The sequence below is a fragment of the Orcinus orca genome, chromosome 5 (assembly GCF_937001465.1).
Source record: "Orcinus orca chromosome 5, mOrcOrc1.1, whole genome shotgun sequence".
Taxonomy (NCBI): domain Eukaryota; kingdom Metazoa; phylum Chordata; class Mammalia; order Artiodactyla; family Delphinidae; genus Orcinus; species Orcinus orca.
Window position 1 is genome coordinate 8,696,164 of NC_064563.1, and position 24,313 is coordinate 8,720,476.

At 47.0% G+C, this 24,313-nt stretch overlaps 1 protein-coding gene across 4 annotated transcripts in view; it reads right to left on the bottom strand.

The window, feature by feature from the left end:
* KAT2B (lysine acetyltransferase 2B) overlaps window positions 1-17,556 on the bottom strand; it is a 103,579-nt gene extending 86,023 nt beyond the window's left edge. For 2 of the 4 annotated variants that reach the window (XM_049710117.1, XM_049710115.1), the window contains exon 1: window positions 16,804-17,195. In XM_049710117.1, the coding sequence (XP_049566074.1) occupies window positions 16,804-17,094 (291 nt within the window). In that variant the 5' untranslated portion in view covers window positions 17,095-17,195. Of the gene's footprint in view, window positions 1-9,769; window positions 9,911-16,803 lie in introns of all 4 variants that reach the window. The other 2 variants (XM_033431985.2, XM_049710114.1) reach the window with 2 other exon arrangements.
* Between the last annotated feature and the right edge of the window lie 6,757 nt (window positions 17,557-24,313).

Consider the following 24,313-nt stretch of genomic DNA (forward strand, 5'->3'; position numbering starts at 1 on the left):
ATAAATTCTATGTGATGTGCATTCTGCCACAACTTTAAAAAACAATCCTTTTAAAGTTAAGCATAAATTTATCACATGACCCAGCAAACCCACCCATGGGTATCTACCCAACAGAAATGAAAATATCCACACGAAGAGCTGCATGCAGATGTCCACAGTAACGTGATTCATACTAGCCAAAGAGTGGAAAGAAAACAAGAGTCCATCAACTGGTGAACTGGTTCATAAACAGAATGTGGCATATCCACACACTGGAATGTTACTTGGCAGTAAAGAAGAATGAAGTGTTGATACAAGCTACTGCATGGATGAACTTCAAAAACATTATGCTAAGTGTAAGAAGCCAGTCACAAAAGACCATGTATTGTACAATTCCATTTATATAAATGTCCAGAAAAGGCAAATGTATAGAGATAGAAAGTCAATTAGTAGTCTGGGGCTGGGGGGTGCAAACAGGGTTGACTGCAAATGGACACAAGGATCTTTTTTGGGGTAATGGAAACCTGGATTTTGGTGATGACTGTACAACTCAATTTCCTAAAAATCACTGAATTGCATGCCTAAAACCAGAGGAATTTATGGCATGCAAATGATACCTCAATAAAACTGTCTTTTAAAAGGGCAAGAACTTGCTATTAAATTATCACTTCAAATATGAGTCTTCTACAAAGTTTCCCCAAAGCGCGTCCCAAAATTGAGGCTTATTTTCTCAAACACAAATTAAAGCAGCTTAATACGCTACATTAAAAATCATCATCATAATAAAAGACCAGCACATGGGGGTCTCCATCTCTGTCCTTTCAGATAGAAAAAAGCAAAAGAAGTCAGAGCATCTAGGTGGCCACACCTCTGCTGGCAGAATCTGTCCCAGCAAAAGAGAAATAGCAAATGACAGAAATAAGTCATTAAGTAGGCTGCCCTGTTTTTAAAATTAGTGGACAGTGTGAAACAATTAAAACTTGCTAATAATAAAGCCATGTTGCTGGCGTCCCTTTCGGACTCCCTCACCCAACACCTTTGACCTGCTGCCATGCAGCTTTCTGGCCTGTTCACAAATTCATTCGAGCCTCGTCGGAATCGAAAATGGATTTCTGTACAGTGACTCTAGTTCCCCTCCTCGAATTCTAGTAGAAAATGTAAGATGCAGCCTCAGGAGGGTAGCAGAGGGGAGACCAACAATTTCTGGAAATAAGTCCAAGGGAATGAGGAGTGAGCCTGGGGTTGGGGAAGACTGGGGTGAGAGTGTCTAAATTTTCATTGGCCCCCACTGCGAGCAGTCTGAATTTTGCTCTTAACTGTGTGCATGCATTCCTTCGGGAAGAAAATTCTTTTAATCCTATTTTAAAACAGCAACAACACCCAGAGTCTGCTGTATGAGCTGTGATCCCAATAAATGTTCTCTTTAGAAGTGAACTGCTGTGGAAGTAGTCTGACTAATGCTCGTGGGACTTGCAGCAGTGCCTCTCAAACTCTACTCTGCTCCTGAATTACCTAGGCAATCTTGTTAAAAGGCAGATTCAGAATCAGTAGGGCCAGGGCGGGGCCCAAGATGCTGCATTTGGAAGAAGTTCCCAGGTGAGGACCCCACTCAGAGTAGCAAAGGTGCGAAGGAAAAAGATGGTCTCGGGGATGTGGGTGTTAATACCTCTCTCTTCTCCCTGGATTAACGTGAGCTTTCCATATACAGTTTAAATTTCACGGGCTAGGTAATCCTTTCTGGGACATGAACACTTTTTCTCTCTTCACTGTGTGATAATACTTCCAGTTGACACAGTTGCCCACAGACAGCCAGCAGACACCATAAAGTTATGACTGGAAACTGGGATTTTTACATTTTGTTGACTTTTAGTACAAGTGAAAAGAATAAAGTGGGAGTGGGGGAGGGAGTCTTCCCTCAGGAGATCAAATTTGCCTGGAATTGAGAGTGAAAACAGTATCGGAAGGGGAGACTAGATAACCGGTGAGGTAATTCAGAGCAGAAGCGTCTCTGAAGACCTTAATTAAGGGTGCCATTTTGGTCTGGAAAGCCACAAGGAACCAAAAAAAACAAATATTGAAGAGAGGGGTCAAGGGTACAGAGGAGAAGAGAGTGGTCAAGCCTGAGGAAATGACCCAGGACAAGACAAGCAGGTACAGACACCCTAGTCAAACAACATCCTTGCAGGCCCTCCACGAGGCACCAACATCCGATCCACAGAAAACCTTCAGGAGGAGACCTCTGGGTCTGGAAGAAATCCCTGTGTCTGTGCTGGACTTCAATAAGGAACTGCACTCTCTATGCGAAATAATCAGATCTGACTGAACCCAAGGCCCAGGACCCTCAGGCATGGTCTCAGAAGGTGCTAGAATGACTCCAGTGCTACCAAATGGCCTAGGGGTGGGCCAGCCCCTTCCTTATGTCTGAGTCACCTCTCCAGGACCAAACCGAAACATGCATCACCCTTGGAAGGGCCTCAAGAGGTCCTGAGTGACACCAGGGCCAAGAAACTGGTGCCCCGGAACCCTGAAGCCCAGACAGTTCCTGGAGTCTTTTCATACACACACCGTCCATCTTGGACTTCACCGGTGAACCTGCCAAAGCAGTCGGCTCAGCCTTCACCGCAGTGGGAAGAGTCCTCAAATTGCTTGGCTGGCACTGAGCAGCCTGGGCAAGCAGCTGACTGACAGAATGTCTCACTCCTCAGCCTGCTGTCTTGGCACCAAATCAATCATGACGAGCAAAATAAACAGTGCCGCCGCATACGCTGCATCCTGGGCCGGCTCACGCTCTTAGAGTATCAGCCAGTATCTGGGCTGATGCCTCGCAAGTCCCCTTAACCAGCACCACCTGCAGGGCAGAGTGTCCAGCCCACATTCCCAACAGCCCACACCTGGCATCTCGGCCCAGGTTTTACTTGAAGGCTTGCCCTCAACTCCAACACGCCCCCTTTTCAACTATGCTATTCCCTACACAGGCATTAGGCTTTTCTCCCAGCTCCTGATACATCTGCATTCAAGGCCCTCACCCAAGGCCACCCGATTCTCCTTTCAAAGTCTTTGCCAGATTTATACCTTCTCCTTTCTCACTGCCAAGGCCCTAGGTCAGGCCCTCATTAGCCAGTTAGAAGGGACAGCCTCCTCCCTACCTTCAATCTGTTCCCACTCCCACCCTCCATATAACACCTACTGCACACATGGCTCTACTCTAAAATGACATTGAATAATGTCAAACACTTCTGACACTTCCCAAGGCAATTTTCGCCTACATCATCCTATTTTCCCCACCCAATAGCCCCGTAGGAAGGGCCAGTGATTCAGTCCTTAGAGAAGGGTGTGGCTTTGCATTCACCCAGCTGGCAGATGAGCAAAGACCAAAACCTAGACCTCCTTGCTCTAAAATATCTCATGTCTCCTCTGTCTTAAAGTGCAAAGACTCACTATTAGTAAGTGGATTCAGTTTGACTTTCTCTACTTGAAATTCAAGACCTTCTATCAACTGTTTTCTTCTTTACCCAGTGGATCCTATTTCCCATGATTTCTATTTACTCGCTTTTCCTTTTTCTCCAGTTGGGCTAGTTGCTTTATTAAGATCAATCATTATCACTTTGCACCGCTTTTTTGTTTTGTTTTGTTTTTTTAAGTACGGTTGACTTACAATATTGTGTTAGTTTCAGGTGTACAGAAAAGTAATTCAGTTATACATATATATGTATATATCTATAGTCTTTTTTCCTATTCTTTTCCACTATAGGTTATCACAAGATATTGGATATAGTTCCCTGTGCTATACAATAGGTCCTTGTTGTTCATCTATTTTATATATAGTAGTGTGTATATGTTAAAACCATACTCACAGTTTATCCTTCCCCCTGCCTTGGTAACCATAAGTTTGTTTTCTATGTCTGTGAGTTTGTTTTGTAAATAAGTTCACGTGTACTATTTTTCAGATTCCACGTATAAGTGATATCATACGATATTTGTCCTTGTCTGACTTACTTCACTTAGTATGACAATCTCCAGGTCCATCCATGTTGCTGCAAATGGCATTATTTCATTTTTTATGGCTGAGTAATATTCCATTGTATAATGTACCACATCTTCTTTATCCATTCCTCTGTTGATGGACACTTAGGTTTACTTAGCATTGCTTTTAACTATAATAGTAGATACCATTTGCTGAGCATTTAGAATGTTCCAGATATTGGGCTTCCCTCATGGCGCAGTGGTTAAGAATCCACCTGCCAATGCAGGGGACATGGGTTCAAGCCCTGATCCGGGAAGATCCCACATGCCACAGAGCAACTTAGCCCATGTGCCACAACTACTGAGCCTGCGCTCTAGAGCCCACAAGCCACAACTACTGAGGCCACGTGCTACAACTACTGAAGCCCGTGCGCCTAGAGCCTGTGCTCCACAACAAGAGAAGCCACCATGATGAGAAGCCCACGCACCACAATGAAGAGTAGCCCCCACTCACTGCAACTAGAGAAAGCCTGGGCACAGCAACGAAGACCCAATGCAGCCAAAAATAAATTAAATAAATTTATTTTAAAAAAGAATGTTCCAGATATTATACACAACTGCTAAATGGATTACCTCACTTTATCATCAAAACAACACTTGGGGGCTTCCCTGGTGGTGCAGTGGTAGAGAATCCGCCTGCCGATGCAGGGGACACGGGTTCGTGCCCTGGTCCGGGAAGATCCCACATACCGCAGAGCGGCTGGGCCCGTGAGCCATGGCCGCTGAGCCTGCGCGTCCGGAGCCTGTGCTCCGCAACGGGAGAGGCCACAACAGTGAGAGGCCCACGTACCGCAAAAAAAACCAAAAAACAAAAAACAACACTTGGCTAAGAGATATATGTTAACACATCCGTGAAAGAATTTTTGACTCTCACCCACCCCAATATGCTTCTCCCACGGTCTCACCCTTTTTTTTTTAAACATCTTTATTGGAGTATAATTGCTTTACAATGCTGTGTTAGTTGCTGCTGTATAGCAAAGTGAATCAGCTATACGTATACATATAACCCCATATTCCCTCCCTCTTGTGTCTCCCTCCCACCCTCCCTATCCCACCCCTCTAGGTGGTCACAAATCTTAATAAATGAAACTACCATCCTTTCAGCTGCTCAGGCCAGCAACCCAGACATTACATTCACTTCTGTCTTTTCTTCGCATGCCTCCCACCCACCCTGCCAATAAATCAAATCCTGTTGCTTCTAAACTCATAGCCCCAAACTGTCTCCTTCTCACCCCTCCACTGCTACCACCCTCATCCAAGCCACCATCCACTTATACCTAGACTGCAAGAACTTCTCCAAGCCACCATCCACTTATACCTAGACTGCAAGAACTTCAAGTGGCCCTCTTTTCCCACTCTTTCTCTTAAACACTTTATTCTTCTCAGAGCAGCCAAAAGGAGATGCTTGAAAATGCAGGTTTTCTCTGAATCTACTGGAAACAGCCCAGATGCCCATCAACAGGTTGACAGATAAACTGTGGTACATCCGTACAGTGGATTATTTCTCAGCAATAAAAAGAAATTAACTACTGATGCATGCGACAACATGGATGAATCCCCAAAATCCTAAGCGGAGTGAAAAAAGAATAGTGTGTGTACTATGTGGTATCATTTATAAGAAATGCTAGAATATCAAAACTAACCTGCGGTGACACAAAGTAGATCAGTGGTTGCTTCTGGGAGTAGAGGGATATGAAGGTCAAGGAGCAGTAGGGAACTTTCTAGGGTGACGTAACTGTCTGGGTCTTGATATGCATTTGTTGAAACTGCTCAGAGGTGGAGATCAGATCATTTCACCGGGTGAAAATTATACTCTGGCAATCTGGCCCCATCTACTCCTTCTTCACCTCATCTATGCTCATCCCACGCCCACCCCCATCCAGCCACGCTGGTCGCCTGGCTGCCCTTGACCCTGCCAAGGCCTCTCAGGGCCCAGGGTCTTTGCACCTCCCTCTCCCCTCGCACCCCACGCAGAGCTGGCTTCCTGTCATCGTTCTGGCCCAGGTGTCCCCTCTTCAGAGAGAGCTTTCCAGGCACACATCTGAAGGAGCTCCCCAAGGGTTCTCATCTATGTCTCTGTTTTCATTCTCTGTGTGGGTGGCACTTGCCACTTTCTGTTATTTTCTTGTTTACCGTCTCCTTCTGCTACCAGAAAGCAAGCTCTCTAAGAGCGAGGACCCATCTGTCACTGTATCCCCAGCATCTAAACCAACGCCTGACACATTCAAGAACAAGTTGTTGGATGAATGGGAAAAGTTGACAGTAACACCCTCTCCACTTTACAGCTCTGAAATGGAGGCTTGTGAAGGGTACGGAATCTCCCCACAGTCTCAGAGCAAGATAGCAGCACATCAGGATTCCAACTGGGCCAACCTGTTGCCCAGGTCCGCGTTCTATACCGCTCTGATGCCTTGCTCCCTTCCACTCTGCTTTCTACCGTTCACTCCACCTGGGCTGGGCCCCTCACCTCCGCTCCCACCCACCCCAGCTCGTGACGCTTTCTCTTTGCATGGACTTCGTGCCTGATGGTTCGCTTCCATTTTTCTTTCCGTTCACATCTGTCTCCCCAGCAAGATGAGGACTCCCTGCGGCTTGCACGTCCTTTTGTCACTCACCACACACCTAGGACAGAGCCGGGCACAGGCGGCTAGCCAATACATGTTCCCCTGGAGGTGGGAGGGTCAGGTGCTCCTGTGGGTATGTGCAATGTACAAGTCCTGGCTCCCATGGCTCACTTCGCTGTGTCAAAGCACGCTGACCTTGGCTCCCCTGGCATTCTGCCAGCCAGTTTCAACACCAGCTTGTTAGAGCGAATGCAAACAATAGATGGGGCTGCCGCTGCCATCAATCACTAGGGTATTAGTCAGGTATCATCCCTGTACTTCTGGAATCTCCTGTCTACCACAGAAGCCTCGTAGACGGCTGCACAGGCCCAGGGCACGCGGGGGCCGGTTAGGATGGTGTGGAGTTCATGGAAGTATCTCCACACACCTGAGGTCACTGAAGAGATTACAGAAGGCCTCCTCCTAAGGTTAGGTGGTGTGTCAGGCCAAGGATCACTAGCGACATCGTTCCCACTTTTTTCCAAAATCAATACATTTGTCTCCTGATTAAAAAAAATAAGCCCAGGGCTTCCCTCGTGGCACAGTGGTTAAGAATGCGCCTGCCAATGCAGGGGACACGGGTTCGAGCCCTGGTCCAGGAAGATCCTACATGCCGCGGAGCAACTAAGCCCATGCACCACAACTACTGAGCCTGTGCTCTAGAGCCTGCGAGCCACAACTACTGAGCCAGCGTGCCACAACTACTGAAGCCTGCATGCCTAGAGCCCGTGCTGCAGAACAAGAGAAGCCATCACAGTGAGAAGTCCGTGCACTGCAACAAAGAGTAGCCCCCGCTCGCTGCAACTAGAGAAAACCCGTGCGCAGCAACGAAGACCCAATGCAGGCAAAAATTAATTAATTAATTAAAATAATATTAAGCCCTGTGTCTAGGCCTCTGGGTACAAACAGAAGAACAAATTAAAGAAAGCCTGTTGTAGCCTTTAGTTTAAGTGGACAGCAAAGGAACAAAAAATGTAAATAGTAGTTAGAAAACATACCTTTATAGGCAATCTTTTTTGTTCACTAGCGTAATTTAGACTTTTAGAATATACAGTAGGGCCTTTCCCCCCCACGCCCCATAGGTTTTAACCCGCTGGTCTTACAATATTCACAATCCCCTTGTGTAAATTTCATTTTAATTTGCAGAGAGGAAATGCGGGTTTGCGGGTTAGAGAAATTCACATCATTCACTCAGAGGAGGATTAAAAGCGGGTTTGATTCCTTCTTGCTCTGTTCTGAGCAGAAGTCCAGGCCATCAGACAAGTACCGCATGTCATCAGGTCCCCGTGAGCTGAGTACCTGGAGATGCTCTTCCAGCCCCAGCTCAGGGCTGCCCTGCTGCTGACCACACGGCTGTGGGCAAGTTACGAAACCTCCCTGGGCGCCAGTTTCCTTGTCTTTAAAACAAAACTTCCTCTCCTCCAACCTCACAAAGCCTGTGAATATGACCCACTTAGTCAACAAATATGGATTGAACACCCACTGTGTACATGGTCCGTAGACCTGGGATATGGAATGAACCAAAGTCCCTGCTTCAGGGAACTTCCACTGTCGTAAGGGAAACAGACAAGAAACTATATGTGATTTCCAAGTACTGACAAATGCAATAAAGGAAAGCAAACCAAGGTAAAATTATGGAGTGATGGGGTACTGCTACTTTGGCGGGGTGGGGGAGTGGTCAGGAGGCGTCTCTGAGAAGCTGGCATTTGAGAACAGACCAGAATGAGTTTTAACAACAAGCCACACCAATACCTGGAGAAGAAAAGTGTGTGATGCAGGGGGTACCAGCATGCCAATTAGAAGCCCGAGGTGAAAGCAATTCATCCTTATAAAGGATTTGATTCTAGTTCGATGATAACTAGGTGATGAGTTGTCATAAGGGGTTTGGGCAGGAGCAAATGTTACATGAGTAACTACATGGTATAGGTATAACACCTCCATGTACAGGCACACACAAGTAAAAAAGATGAAACTCCCGTTGTGTTAACTATATCAATTACAGAAAAGATTGCTTTATGGCCCATAGGATCCCATTAAATAGTAAGCTCATCTTAAATATTTAATACAAGTTTTCAAGGATGAGCTGTTATGGAAAAACTGTAGGCTGTCTAGTAATCTGTGTCCCTCACTGCCACTCCTGGGGAGAAGGTGGCCCTTAGTGGCCTCAGCACACAGTTCTGGAGATGGTGTGGGGATAAACCGGAAGAAACATTCTCTGTCCTGCATCTCCATCCCCTAGGCCAATAACAGAGGTGTCAGCACCCACTGGAGCTTTCTGGACCTGTCTCCAGCCAGCCTTCTAGGAACCCCGCCACTGCACCCAACACGTATGACTCTGCGTGGTTTACAGGACACAGTGTATAACTCCAGTCAACTTCCAGCAGGACTTAGCGTGACGTTTACCAGTAAGGGCTCACCAACGCAGACTCATGGGGAGAAGAAAGGACTCAGGCTGGGCATTCCGCAGCTGTGACATCACAGCCCCCAACATTCTGCCTCTCCTTTCCAATCCTTCTCTATGTCTGCTCGGCCAGTACACCTCCTGGATTTCCTGTCTACCTTCCTGCCCTCGTGGGTTCTTCCCAGTACACCCGGAGATCAAATTCCCATCTTTTCTTTCAAAAGCCTAATTAAAATTCATCTTAGGAAGCTGTCCACATCCAATGACTTCCATTCTGGACATGGTTAGCAATTTTTAACTTGTTTTTTAGCTTAAACACACATGTCTTGACAAACCAGGGCTATAGGAAACAACGCACACGCAGCGCACAGACACCACGTGGAGTGACAGAAGCCGGAGGCAAAGGAGTCCAAACCGTGCGATGCCACTGATGGGAAGTTTCAGAGAGGCAAAGCTGATCTCTGGCAATAAACATCAGAATAAGGGTTACCAGAGGTAGGGAGGGGGCACAAGGGGGCCCCTGAGGTGCTGGAAACACTCTACAGGTGCTGTATCTGGACGGCAGTTGCATAGACGCATGCATATGTAAAAATTCATCCCCCAGATCCTCATACATAGGGATGATTTGAGCACTTTACTGTCTGCATAATCGAAGTTTTTTAAAAAATGACTCCTCTGGATTGCGCTGAAATACTGCTGTGTGAGCAGTCTTATACAGAGCTATTTGGGGACTTCTAAATACCCAGGACGGGCAATTCCTTACCTCTCTGGCACATCTGGCACCTCCGACACCCCGAGTAGATGTCTGTTTCATCTTCTTTCAGCAGGGAACTCTCTCGGGCCGGCCCAGCGACCATTCTTGATTGTCAGCTTTAAAACCATCAAGGGCATGCATCTGTCTGCCCTGGGCCAGTCATAAAGAACACATTTTGTCTGCCTTATGGCCTGCAGTTTCGATGAACTACAAAAGCCTTTGAACATACCTCTCAACAGGAGTACAATAAACATCAAATGAGAGCAGGAGAATGCCTGCCACAAGTGAAGTCCCCTCTGTAAACCATCTGGAAGGACAGCATCCTCTCCGCCCCATGAGAATGCCTGGGAAGAGGACGCAGAGGACACATGGGAAAGAGAGCCTCTGTGGGCAGCTTCCCCGTGAGCCACCCCTGCAGCTGGATGAAGCTGCTGAACTTCTTTGGGTCCCGGTTCCCTGCTAGTAAAATGACCTCGCCTGCCTTTCTCTTACCCCAGGTGGAGTGGCAAAACACTAACGACAAAACTGCTGATACCGATGGAAAGTTTTTAAAAATTAAAGAGACATCTGTGGAATGCCTGTGTTCCAAGAACCGTCACATAGGCTAGATGATTTCATCTTCACGGTAAATGGACGAGGTGGCACCTCGCCTCCCGCTTCCCCAATGAGGAAACTGAGAGATAGGCAGTTAAGACACTGCCCAGGGGCACCCGCCGGCCGGTGGGGTGGGAGGAGTGATCCTCCAGGTTTTCTCCAGGTCGCCAGGTGGTCGGCGCGCCTGCAGTTCTACCACAGGTGCCGTGGCAGATTCGAACCCTCGAATCGAATCAGATTAGGAGTGTAGGAAACCATCCAGAGCCGGAAGCCATCAACAACCGTTCCTAAATAGCTATCTTCCTCTCGTGGAGAAACAAACGAACTCCATCGGAAGCCGCTGAGCCGTGGAAATCCAAGTTTTATTGGCACTGTGCTGAGTATCCAGGTCTTTCATCTGAGAAGCAGATGTTCTGATTGTTCCAAGGTACCTGGCGTGAAACTGTATATTTCACTCTTTTACCCTCAACATTCCCTATGACGGGTCAGACCTGTGGATTTACAGCATTAAATGGACACAGAACTAAATCCTGCCCATGTGGACGGGTAACTAGGTTGAGATCTACTGAATGGTAAAAACAAACAAACAAAACCCCACGAGCACTGCGTCACAAAATGCTATACGCAAGCACGAGCTTCCTAAAACAAAACAGTCCTCAGCAGATTTTGTACTGTTTTGCCCTATAAACTACTTTTTCCAGTTACAGAAAACTGCAAACTGCAATCCAAAGGCTTTGCAGGCTTGCATTTTTCCATCTTCCCTGAAAGTTTAGGAGGACACATAATTCAATTTGGTCATCTTTCTGGCTTTCCGCATGGTGCCTGCCAAGTGAAGCATTTTGCCTGTGTGCCTGGCTCCATGATACCACCTTTTAGAGAAGTTACCACACGTGAAATAATCGTCTGCATTAGATTTATGTGGCTAGAGACTGAGTTTTTAAAAACATTTAATCTACCCCCCCTCCTGTGTTGTGCTTTGCCGTAAGGATACTGATGATCTAAGAGTCTCCAGAAAGATACTTTCAATTGGGTTTCTGTTTGCAAACCAACAATCAACTGCTATAAAATATCACCTTAAAAAGTTGCCCACGGTGGGGGGAACTGGTGGGGGGGAACCACCAGACCTCTGCAGAGGAGGCGGGGCGGGGGGAATGGTAGTGTTATAAAACTGGACTGTGGTAATGCACGCACAATTGTACACATTTACTCAAGAGCAACTAACTGCACACTTACAGTTGCTGAGTTTTATGATCTATAAATTATACCACAATAAAGCTGTTTAAAAATATGCCCAGGATTCACAAAGCGAGATTTTTCAGGTTCTGAGTGTTATTCAAATTAACATGAAAAGCATTCGTTTCTCCTCCACTGCAAATGTATTTATGGTATTTGGGGGCAATACGATTTTCTTCCAAGGCAGAGTTTCTCAACTTCGGCACTACTGTCATGGGGGCCAGATCATTCTTTGTGTCGGCGGGGCCGTCGTGGGCTGGCCTGTGCATCCGGGGGTGTTTAGCAGCATCCCTAGCCTCTGTTCACTAGCCACCAGTAGCGCTCCCTCACCCCAAAATGTCTCCAGACCTTGCCAAACATCCCCTGGGGGGCAAAACAGCTCCTGGGTAAGAGCCACTGCTCTAGACACTGAACGCTGGAAACTCGCTCTCGGGAGGAGTGACTGACAATACAAACACAGGCATTCAGGACCCCCCCTAATGTGAAGGCTGGTCTAGTGCCCCATTCGCAGTCCCCTGGCCAACGTAGGAAGCTTTTTCTCTTATGGTGATGCCTCTGCCTGTGCTCGCTGCATATTCAACAGTCAGTGTCATTTCTAGATTATAAACCATTATTTTTTAAATGAAGACTAATTTTCTAGTCCTGTGCCTATGTCAGTCTCTAAGTAAGGCACTCAGCCCAGAATCAAAGTTCTCCATAACTGCCTTGCAGCCCCTGACTGGAACACTGAGTACGGCAGCAGACAATTTCTTTTCTTTTAATTTTTATTGGAGTGTAGTGAATTTACAATGTTGTGCTAGTTTCCTGCTGTACAGCAAAGTGAATCAGTTATACATAGACACATATCCACTCTTTTTTAGGTTCTTTTCCCATATAGGTCATTACAGAGTATAGAACAGAGTTCCCTGTGCTACACAGTAGGTCCTTATTAGTTATCTATTTTATATACAGTACAGTGTGTATAGGTCAATCCCAATCTCCCAATTTATACCTCTCCCCCCTTTCCCCCCTGGTAACTATAAGTTTGTTTTCTACATCGGTAACTCTAGTTCTGTTTTAGCACCAGGCAATTTCATTTTGCCAGCATGAACCCAACACGTTTAGGTTCCAGGAACTCTGGGGAACCTTCCACCTTTGAACTTCAAGGTTGAAGTCATGGTCTCCATCTTAGAGATGAAGCAATCCAGGCTCAGAGGAAAACTAAGTGACTTGTGCCCAAGACCATAAAGCGGCAGAGCTGGGATAGGATACTAAGCCCCATGTGCTTTCTTGACTCCCAAGTTTACAGGGTATCCCCTACTCTGAGCTGCTGAGAAAACATGGGGTGGACTAGACACCTGCTGGATGCCTCATACACAGGAGCTCATTTGAAATCCTCACCGTTAGGCTGTGAGGTGAGGGTTATTATTCCTACTTTACAGACAAGGAAATGGAGGCTGAGGTAAAGTCCTTGTCCAAGGTCACACAGCTGGACCTGAAATGTGAACTCAGGTGGCTCTTGGCCACCACTCCCTCCGGCTTCCCCTCCTGTAAAAATGGCCTATTTCACTAGGAAGAGTCAGTCATTGGTTTTTGGTTTTTTACTACCTAAATTACATTTTCATTCAAATAGATGTGGATTTGGGCTACTCATAATTTACTCGGGGCTCCTTTTATAACACTAAAAATCCAGTCCTATGCACATCCGTGAGAAAAAACCCTCTCTGTCCAGTTGTCAAGAAGTGGTCAGGCTAAAATTTCACTACTGCTCTTCTAACAGTTAATCACTTCCTCCGTTTTCTCTTCTCTCATTCATTCATCCAGTCAATAACCACATCACTTAGGATCTATTCAGAGTGACAAACACATATCAAATAATCACACAATTAAAAATCATGATGAAAGCACCAGTTAGGAAAAGTAAGTACAGAGGGGGTTCCAAACATTTAGAATGGGAAGGCTGGCCAGGGTTGTAAAGGACACGCAAGGAATCTGAGATTTGCGGGAAGAGCTGGGAGTTCGTTTGAAAGTGAGGCAAGGGACTTTCCTGGCGGTCCAGTGGTTAAGACTCCGTGCTTCCACTGCAGGGGGTGCAGGTTCAATTCCTGGTTGGGGAACTAAGATCCCACATGCCGCACAGTGCAAGAAAGTGAGGCAAAAGGAGCTTTTGGTGCTAGTAAACAGTGTGTGCAAAGGCCCTGAGGTAGAAAGGAACCATGCACGCAAGGCCCTGAAAGGGGGCCAGAGATAGCACTGGCCAGGCCACACAGGGTCTTGTGGACCCCTCGTAAAGAGAAATTAAGGGTCCTAAGTAGGGGCAGAGCATGGTCAGATTTACAATTTTAATGAGCAGTCTGGCTGTGTCACATGAGCAACCTGTGCCAGGACACAGTTCAAAGAGCTCTACTCTGGATCCTGCAAAACAAGTTTGTTTGTTTCTTTTTTTTTTTTTTTTCCTTCTCTCCGGGCTGTGGTGCACCTCCCTGGCTGTGAGCTAGCTCCCTTCTTTCTCTGTTTCATTTGTGAAGTTTAAAGGCCAGATGTTTTATCAGGTCTGGGACCTGTTTTCTTTCAGTAGCCCCCCCCAGTAAAGTACTTCATCTCTTCCCAGATTCCTCCCCACTCCCTAACCTCTCTATTCTCTCCAACTTGCTAAGTGGCCAGTCAATGACAAAAGGTAGGAGAATCTGTCCTTTGGGGCATTCTTACATAGAGGGTAGAGACAAGCTGAGAAAGAAATACAGATTCTACTGGCTTGCACCTCCTCACACTCAATCAAGCACAGTTGGAAGGGAAAAAAAACAAAAGCAAATCTGAGATAATGTTAAGATTCCTGGATTCCCTCTTGGCCGCACACACCCGCCTCCACCAATCTAGTGGCCACCGCCAATGGACTTTAGCTCCCACTGGCCCAACTCCAAGCTTTCATAACTACTTTCAGTTTCTCCACTACAAGAAGCTTCAGCTGACCGCACCCTGCCCCGCTAAGAGTCCTTAGCAGCCACTGACACTTCTTCCAGGAAGCCCGTCCTACCCCACCCACCCTTCGTGCCTCCTGCCCGTGAATGCCCTGCTCTGAGTTCCAACAGCGCTCTAAGAAAGCAGGTTCTTCGAACTTCATTGTAATTGGTTCACCCAACACATGCATGCAAGTGCATGCACACACACGGTCAGTAGCTCCAGAAGGACAGATTCTGGGTGTCACTGTCCCAGCATCTAGCACAATGCCTGGCATCCGGTTGGGATCCTTACTGAATGAATGAGCAAATAGAAGTGGACACATTCAGAGTCTCCCAGGGGCAGGAAGAGAGACCTTAAATGAGAGAGGTTTTCCCTTCCTATAGGTTTGGTTGTGAATGTGAACATGAAACACTGAAGTTACAAATTTTAGAAAAGGCGCTACATTTCACTCACGGAAATTTGAAAGGATCAAAAATATCAAAGCAGGACACACATGCTCATGGTTTCAGACAGGACCAAAACTGCGGAAAGTTTTCAGACGTTAAGGTGGTAGCAGGGAAAGAAGATGCTCATGATGGGAACCCAATAAAAAGCCAGAACAGAAACACAGAGCTGACACGGCTCCCACCTGAGCCCACTCTGGCTGCAAAATGCCACGTCAACGGAGTAACTGACCCCGTTCTTATCTCCGTACAGTTCTCCCTTCGGCCCACTACTCTCCCGGTCTTGTTCTCATTTGTCAAATGCCCTTCATAGCCAATTCCTACCCCTTCACCTTTCTTAAAAGCACACTCCCCACTGGATCATTTTTGCATTCTCTCTTCAGAAACGCCAACCATGTGGCATTACTGTTTCACAGTTTCACTTTCTTGGCTGAATTCAAATGGGATAATCTTATATTGTCCAGGTCTGAACCAGGGTCTTGCTACTTGGAGTGTGGTCGGTGGACTAACATCGCATCACCTGAGAGTCTGTTAGAAATGCAGTCTCTCAGCCCTATCCCAGACCTCCTGATGCAGAATCAGCATTCAACCAGCTCCCCAGAAGAGTCCTGTGCACACAAAAGTTTTAGAAGCACTGGGCTAGATCCTACGTTCACTCAACAAATATGTATTGAACCAGTGCAGGGTCTACAGTAGGTGCTCAACATACACAAGAGGATGTGAATGACGTGGAGAAAGGAAGTACAGATATTCCACTGAGGTTGAGAAGCTCCTGTAAATACTAAAAACAGCATCACCGGGGTGCGAGGTTCTAGCAGGATTAATAACCTTTACGCCCAAATTCAGACGTGGCCAACTGCATCTGGGCTGTGGGAAACTGGAATCTGGGAACTTGACCCTGTTTGCAGCAGGCGGGAGGAGCACAGAGGAGGTGTGTGAGTGTGTGTGTCTCTTCCCCGCTTCAGCCACAGGCCGCAGGAGCTGACAAGGCCAAGTCCCCGCCCCCCTCAGCTGTCACCCTGTCAAAACAAAGCCGCTGCTGACAGCGCAGGGCCAGCCTGCCCCGCGGCCTCGGGCAGTGCTCCCACCCCGGGAGCACGGAGCCCACATCTGGATCCGCATTTAAGGGGCGACGGGGTGCCCGGAGCTGGGGTGGAGAGGGGATGGCCAGAAACGCGCGTCCTCAAACTAAGCAGTAGCGCCCGCCGCGCTGGGCCGTCACCTTGCCAAATCCTGTTTACACCCCGAGAGACTGGGGCAGCGTTTCAACTAAACAAGTAAAAATACAGTAATGACCGGGCTGTCACCGCGCGCCGCAGCGCCTCCGCCCCCGGCCGAGGGCGCCCGGAGCTCCAGGACCCTAGCTTGGGGCTGCGCCGCCCAGCCCGCGCAATCCGCCCCTTCGAGCTCCCAAAGCGCCGGGAGTCCAGAATCCTATTCCAGCCTCACTCCTTCCACCCAGCTCCGCCCAGTGGGGCTCGGTGGAGGAGAAGAGGGCGCTCAGGTCCCCCAAAAGATGTTGCCTTGGCCCCGCTCCACTCCCTGGGAGGCGCCTCCGGCGAGCTCCTACAGAGCAACAAAGCCCCAGGGCAGCCCAGGAGCTCGGAGGCGGAGGCAACTCCTTCCAAGGGGGAGGAAGGAAAGGCTCTCGGTCCCGGCGATCTCTCCTTCCCACCCGACAGCACTCTGGTCCGAGAAGCAGCTAATTGGGCGCGGGCGACAGCAGCACTTCCGCGGTGCCGCGGCCCCGGGCGGGAGGCGGGGGCGGGAGGGGGAGGGGGTCCCGCGGGCCCGGCCGCGGCCCCTCGGGCGGGCCGGGCGCTGAGCGCGTACCTTGCAGGCGGAGTACACGCCGAGTTTCTCCAGTTTCTTGGCCCGCGGAGCGGAGCGCAGCTGCGCCTTCTTCACTGCGATCCGGGCCGAGCCGCCGCCTCCCGGCCCCTCGGCCGTGCCCGCCGCCGCCACCGCCGTCGCCGGTCCGCAGGCGCCCGAGCCCCCGGCGGCGGCGGCGCCAGGGGAGCCCTGCGGAGGCGCGGGCGGGGGCGCGGGGGGCGGGGGGGGCAGCGCCCCGAGCCCGGCCCCCGCCCCGCCGCCGCCCGGTCCGGCCCCGCCAGCTTCGGACATGCCGCTCCGGAGCACGGCAGGAGACGCCGAGTGTCAGGCGCCGCCGCCGCTGCCACCGCCGCCGCCGCCAGGGTCTCCCTCTCGGGCTCTGGTAGCCAGGAGCGCGAGACCCTCCCCCCGCGCCCTCCCGCCCCAGCGCCCACCCCCCTCCCCGCCCCCGCCCTGCCCCGCGCGCCACCCGCCCGGCTCGCTCCGGCCGCGGCCCGCGCGCTGAAGGTGGCGGCGGCGGCGGCGGCAGCTGCTCCCCCAGGAGGGAGGGGACTAGCGGCTCCGCGGCCGCCGCCGCCACTGCACACGCCCTCCCCCGGCTCTCCTCCCCGGGGCCCCGCTCGGCGCCCGGGCCGCCGACATGGTCCTGGGGTGCGGGCGGCGGGTGCCGGCCTCTCGGTAGGATTGGGGGCCAGCCCCCCGGCCCCCGGCTCTTTCCTGCTGCCTGCCGGACGCGCGCCCCCCACCCCGCGCCTGGCACCCTGCGCTCGCCCGCCAGGGGGCGAGGCCAACCCCGGGGGAAGGGGGAGGGGGAGAGGGGCAGGGGCCGGAGCCCAGGCACCTGCTGGCCGCCTCCGTCTCGGCAGCCCACCCCGCGCCCCCCCAAGATGACCCGGCGGAGGGAGGGGGCGCGGGAGGAGCGCGGGGGAGACTCCCATCATTTGTTCCTCCGCTCCCTTCCACCCTCATTCGGAACAGAGGCAACTTCCTCCACCCTAGCGGGAGCCAGAGAAAGAAAAAATATTTTTGAAAAGTACCCGACCATGCTAATCCTTTTCTTTGTTGCCAATTCACCAAAATAAAGGCGTGATGTTTTCCATTTCTCTTTTTAGATACTTCTCCGTCCACCTTCTCTCTTTTAATTGAGAACGCTTTCATCCTGTAATCAATTTCTGGATTGCATCTGCCAGAAGAAGGAAAAGACTGTTAATCGATATTTTCTGTAATTTTTGTTTGAAAGTGCTGGTTGTTAAAAAAACTGTCGTCCCAAAAGCAGGGTCACAATGAAAACTAAGCGCAGTGGGAAAAGTTTGCTAATAGGTCTCATCTCTGCAGAGTGGGAGTATAACCTCACTACTTTCTTTTCTATAATGTTCCATAGTTTTCAATTTTGATATCACCAGCATGCATATTAACCATGAAAAAAAAATTAAGCAGCATCCAAAAGAATGTGTTGATTTTGGCCTCAAACTTAAAAAAAAAAAAAAAAGGAAAAAACTCGACTCAGCGTTTTCAACTTTGTTGAAACTGTTGCTAACTGTCGTTTTCATTGTTGATGACAATGAAGGTGGTGTTTAGTAATTCGGAGACCACGTTTCAGTTTTTTTCATTTGAAATTGTACACCTTTGGTTGGCCTCTCTAAAGCAGTTTTTGAAAAGCCCAGCACTGTATCTCAGGACCCTTCCCAAGTGCCCTGCTTTTGTAATGTGAGTCACAATTTCTGTATAATATGGGTCATAATGTGTGTATTATCAAACTCTTTACATACCCTAAAGCTCTTGCCCAGCTCCGGCCAGACCGCCTGCAGAAATGTGCTTTTCCATGGAAATATTCCCCTTCCCATCCCGTTTTTTCCAGTTAATTTTCTCTATCCTTTTTCTAGATTCTCTGTGTTCTTTTGACTTTGAATGCAAAGTGGTATGTAAAAATGAACTTTTTTTTTTAAGTTTGTAGATCCAGACAGTGACATTAGACAGCACAAAAGGAAATAACCTCTCCCAACTTGAGTTCCGTCTCAAGGTCTGAAATTGTAGACTCTCTGGTTCCACCAGGACAGTTACCTGGGGCTTCTTTTCTTAGCTTGATGTGCTCCGCTTTACCACTGTTACTCGCTTCTGGCTCTACTGAGGTGTTTTGCAGATTTTTATGATTCTTGCCTAAGCTGGATGGGAGTCTTAAAGACTGAGATCCCATGAGCAAAGTCCAATATCATGATGTCAGCAGATATTGATAGGGGTTTAGGTTCCACAATGTAGGCATTTGTCAAACTGATGGCCCCCTTGGGATCTGTGCATTTCAGTGGATAAAAATATCCCTCATATATTAAAAAAAATTTAAATATTAAAGTCTAGTTGGTGGTGCTCCTGCTGAAAGTTTAGGGGTGCAGTGTCGTGATATATGCAGTATGCTTTAAGAAGCATTAAAAAAAAAGATGGGGTGGGATAGGGAGGCTGGGAGGGAGGGAGATGCAAGAGGGAAGAGATACGGGGACATATGTATATGTATAACTGATTCACTTTGTTATAAAGCAGAAACTAAGACACCATTGTAAAGCAATTATACTCTAATAAAGATGTTTAAAAAAAAAAGATGGATTGATGCATCTGTGAATGCGCTAATAGGCAGATGAACATGATAAAGCAAGTAGAGTGAAATGTGAAATGTTAAGAGTTGAATCTAGGTAGTAGGTATATGGGTGTTCACTGTGCGGTTTTTAAAATCTTCTATGTTTGAAATTTTCATCATAAAATGTTCGGGGGGGAGCCCAGCTTCAATATTAACTCACCCATCACCCCTTCCTCCCAAGCTGTCCCCAGAATTCAGGAGGCAGGCTATTTCCAGGATGTTCTGAAGCAGAAGAAAACAACCTCATTTCAACCGGCCCTGAAAACCATCACTGTCTGAATGGTGAATGGCTTGTGACATCGACTGAACATTATTTTTCATTATTTCCCTGCTCAGAGCACCCAGATGACATACTGCCTTAGGCTGAAGGCCCACAGTTTCAAGGCCCTATTCAAAGTGTTATGAGCAGCAGGCAAGGACAGTTCAAGGGCAAAGGATTCAGGAGGCTTGTTGCCGCTGCATAATCAGGCTGCTGTGAGCATTTAGTGAGCTCCTGTGTGCAGTTCTTTTATGAAGTGAGCACCAACAAAAGAAAAGGCAATGTGTTCATTTACAAAGTATTCACAACTGTGAAAGGATGTCCATCTAAAATGGAAATCTCATGCATGTGCCCTGAAAAGAACGGAACTTGGAACTTAAGAACTGAGAGACTGATTTGCCCTAAAGGCTGTTATACAGAAGACCCAGATTTACCTCCTGACCAATGAAAAAGCGCCAAGAGTCTCTTCCCGTCCTCAAGCCAATGAACTTACTGCTTGGACTGCAACCAGACTCCCCGTCTTTGCTCTCCCCCACCCCATAAATACAGCCCACCCACACACCAGCACAGTTGCCCTTAGCTTGCTGTGGTTTGCATTCATTTCCTTAAATTGCAATTCCCATGCTATTCCTGAGTAATCTCAATTTCTCATAGTTCAAGCTTACCTCAATTTACCTCTTCATTTAGTTTAACACAACTTGCTGAGGTAAGCAAACCACAATTAGGAAAGAAAAGGCTTGGGGAGTAGGAATTGAGGGAGCAGGTTGACTCTTGGAGGTAGTTCTGGCTTATTAATACTATAGAATAGTATGCAGCTATCACAAAGAATGACCATTATACAAATGTAATAGCATAGGTGGATCTCCAGGAAATGCTGCTGAATGAACCCTGTATAGTACAATACCATCTATATTAAAAGCAAACTCACACTGGCATATAAGTACAATTCTCTATGTGTTCAGTCAATGCATATAAAAATGCAAAAGCCAGAGAAAGATTTAGAAAGATATGCAGCCAATTCCTAAATGTCATTGCCTTTACTGGGCTCCCTTGAGAGTAAAACTTCTTTTTCTCATTTTTATATTCCCAGTGCCTCACTCAAAGAAAGTTCTCAATAAACAGTAGTAGTTCTTTCTACGTGCAAACTGGACTCTGCTTCCCTTGCTCTACCATGATCCCCCTCTTCATGGTAGAGTTTTTAAATTGTAAGTGCAGGGGCTTCCCTGGTGGTGCAGTGGTTAAGAATCCACCTGCCAATGCAGGGAACACGGGTTCAAGCTCTGGTCCAGGAAGATCCCACATGCCGCGGAGCAACTAAGCCCATGCGCCACAACTATTGAGCCCGTGTTCTAGAGCCCGTGAGCCACAACTACTGAGCCCGTGTGCCACAACTACTGAAGCCCACGTGCCTAGAGCCTGTGCTCTGCAACAAGAGAAGCCACCACAATGAGAAACCCGTGCACCACAACAAAGAGTAGCCCCCACTCGCTGTAACTAGAGAAAGCCTGCGCGCAGCAACTAAGACCCCATGCAACCAAAAATAAAAATTAAAAAAAAAAATTGTAAGCGCAAACCTGATCCCACAACCCCCTGCTTGAAACCCTCCAAGGGCTTCTCATAACAGTGAAAATACAATCACAACCCCATAACCTGATTGGCAAGGCCTACCTCTCCAGGCCCTTCTCCCAGGTGTGTGGTTTACTCCAGCCTAACTCAGGAAGCTTTCTCCTGCCTCAGGGCCTTTGCATTTGCTGTCTTGCCTGACACCTTCCCCCAGACAGCATGGCTGGCCCTATTTATCTAGTATCCTTTGTCTGGAGATGCCTTCCCATCTAAGAAAGTAAGGATGGGGACCATCTTCTGCTACCCCAACATCTAGTACCTCTTTGCCATATTCCTTCTTACCCACCTTCTATAATACACCAACATCCTGAAGCCCACAGATGGATTGAAATTGTCCCCACTGAGGATGCAGACTCTGAGGACTAGTCTGGACAAGGGGGTATCACAGCAGGTTTGGCCCAGTGTGTGGCCAATGACTGGCATCCTTCCCTCCCAGCACAGCCACCTGCTTATTTAGAGACAACAGCTCGATGAGAATATAAAATAAAGAAGGAGGAGACAGATACCTTAGGCTTGGGCCAACTTCCCACTGGAGAAAGTGGCTGTGATCACTGGACATTTATTTTAATAACCTCTAAAATAAAATCTATCTGTCTAAGGAAAAATTACTGGAAAACAATTAGGAAATGAATCCTAGGATGGGGAAACAGAAAATCTCCGTCCCTGGTTTTCAAGCATCTTTGCAATTAAATCATGATTTCCAGTGTGAGTCTTAACTCTGCAGCAAATACCATTAGTGCTATTTTTTTCATTTTTATTTTTAGTTGTTCTTCATAGCAATTTTCATATCTAATGTGAATAGGCCTAAATGTGTTTGCCTGAGCACTGCCCTTGTAAAGAGAGAGGGTTTTTTCCCTTTTGTTTTCTGTTTATAATAACTAACACATAGGACTGTTTTACCAGCCTACATACCATTTACAATGAAGGTACAAACTGAACAAACTGAACTCCGGCTAAATGGCTGACTGCTTTTCTAAAGCACTATGTGAATATCTATCTCTTTGAGCAACTTGAAAATTATATAAGAAAATCAAATTTCCAAGGAACCAAACTTTGGTATGACCTAGATTTTCTCTAACAATCTGAATATCATGAATTTTACTAATGTTAGTGCCAGATTATTGTTTAAAATAAAGGTAAGAGGGAGTCTAATTCCCTAACTCTATAAAAGTGTTCATACACATGATTTCACAAATTAAGAAAAAGATTTTTAGGACAGGTTTTCTAGTTTAGGGTCTCCTTATCAAGAGAAAATCTGTTTCCTCAAGTCCTTAATCTTAAGTCCTGGCTGGCTGACCCTCTGGGTCTAAAATCAAAGCTCAGAGTGGAGTGTTTCAAAATTTATAAAGTAGGTGCTATACATCAGCAACCACTTTGGGTGAAAGCAACAAACAAACAAACAAAAGTGTGAAGCATAGTAACATAACATCCTCCCAAAGCACAAAAATGTGTATGTTGTTATAAAGTATTTCAAACATATAGAAAAATAAAGGGAGTGATTTAATTTCTGTACATTCACCAGCCACATTTTCTTAATGTTTTCATTTGCTGGCGAGATATATATTATTAGTTTAAGAAATCCTCCTTCCTAAGTCCCTTTATCTCAGTTTCCCAGTGCCTGCCTCCACAGAAGTAAACACTCTAAGGCAGGCTGTATCCTTCTTGTTCATGTTTTTCAACATTTACAAAATAAAGCCTGTAGTAAACACACTAATTTAAAAAAATTTTTTTATTAAAATAGAGTTGATTTATAATGTTGTATTAGTTTCTGGTGTACAGCACTGTGATTCAGTTGTACATAAATATCTATTCTTTTTCAGATTCTTTTCCATTATAGGTTATTACAAGATACTGATTATAGTTCCCTGTGGTATACAGTAGGTCCTTGTTGTTTATCTATTTTATACATAGTAGTGTAAGGTATGTATGTTAATCCCAAACTCCTTATTTATCTCTCCATCTCCCATCTCCTTTGGTAACCATAAGTTTGTTTTCTATGTCTGTAAGTCTGTTTCTGTTTTGTAAATAAGTTCATTTGTATCATTTTTTAAGATTCTACATATAAGTGATAGCATATGATATTTGTCTTTCTCTGTCTGCCTTACTTCACTTAGTATGATCATCTCTGGGTCCATCCATGTTGCTGCAATTGGCATTATTTCATTCCTTTTTACGGCTGAGTAATATTCCATTGTATATAAGTGCCACATCTTTATCCATTCCTCTGTCGATGGACATTTAGGTTGCTTCCATGCCTTGGCTATTGTGAATAGTGCTGCTAGGAACATTGGAGCAAGCATGTTCTTATTAATTGTCTAGCTCAATGAATGTTTATATATGCATATACTTGGTCATCCGCCATCCAGACTGATATAACAATATATTCCCAACACCCAAGAAGGCTGCTTTTGGCCCCTTTCTAGTCAGTGCCCTAAGGCAACCATTACTCTGGCTTCATCATCATAGATTAGTCTTGTCCGTTCTTGAACTTCATGTAAATATGCCCATAGAGCATGGACTCATGTTGTCAGGCTCTTCTTTGGAATACCGTTATGTTGATGATGTCTATCATGTTGCTCCATGTGCCATATGTCACTTATTTTTATGGTGGTGTAGTATTCTATTATATGACTATCACAGTTTGTTTATTCATTCTCTTGTTGATGAACATTTCCAGTTTTTTACTACTATGAATAAAGTTGCTATGAATATTCTTATAATGCCTTTTCGTTGTCGTATATGCTTATTTCTCCAGGGTATATACCTAGGGGGGACAGTTGCTAAATCATAGGGAAAGTGTATGTCAAGCTTTAATAGGTCCTGTCCCTCCCAAAATAATTGTACCAATTTATACTCCTGCCCACGGTGTGTGAGGATGACAGCACCGCCCTCCTCATAAAGCTTTGGTACCGTCGATCTCTTTAATTTTCACCATTTCGGTGGTTGTCGAGTAGTATATTTCTTTGTGGTTTTCATTAGCATTTACAACATGCATAATAACT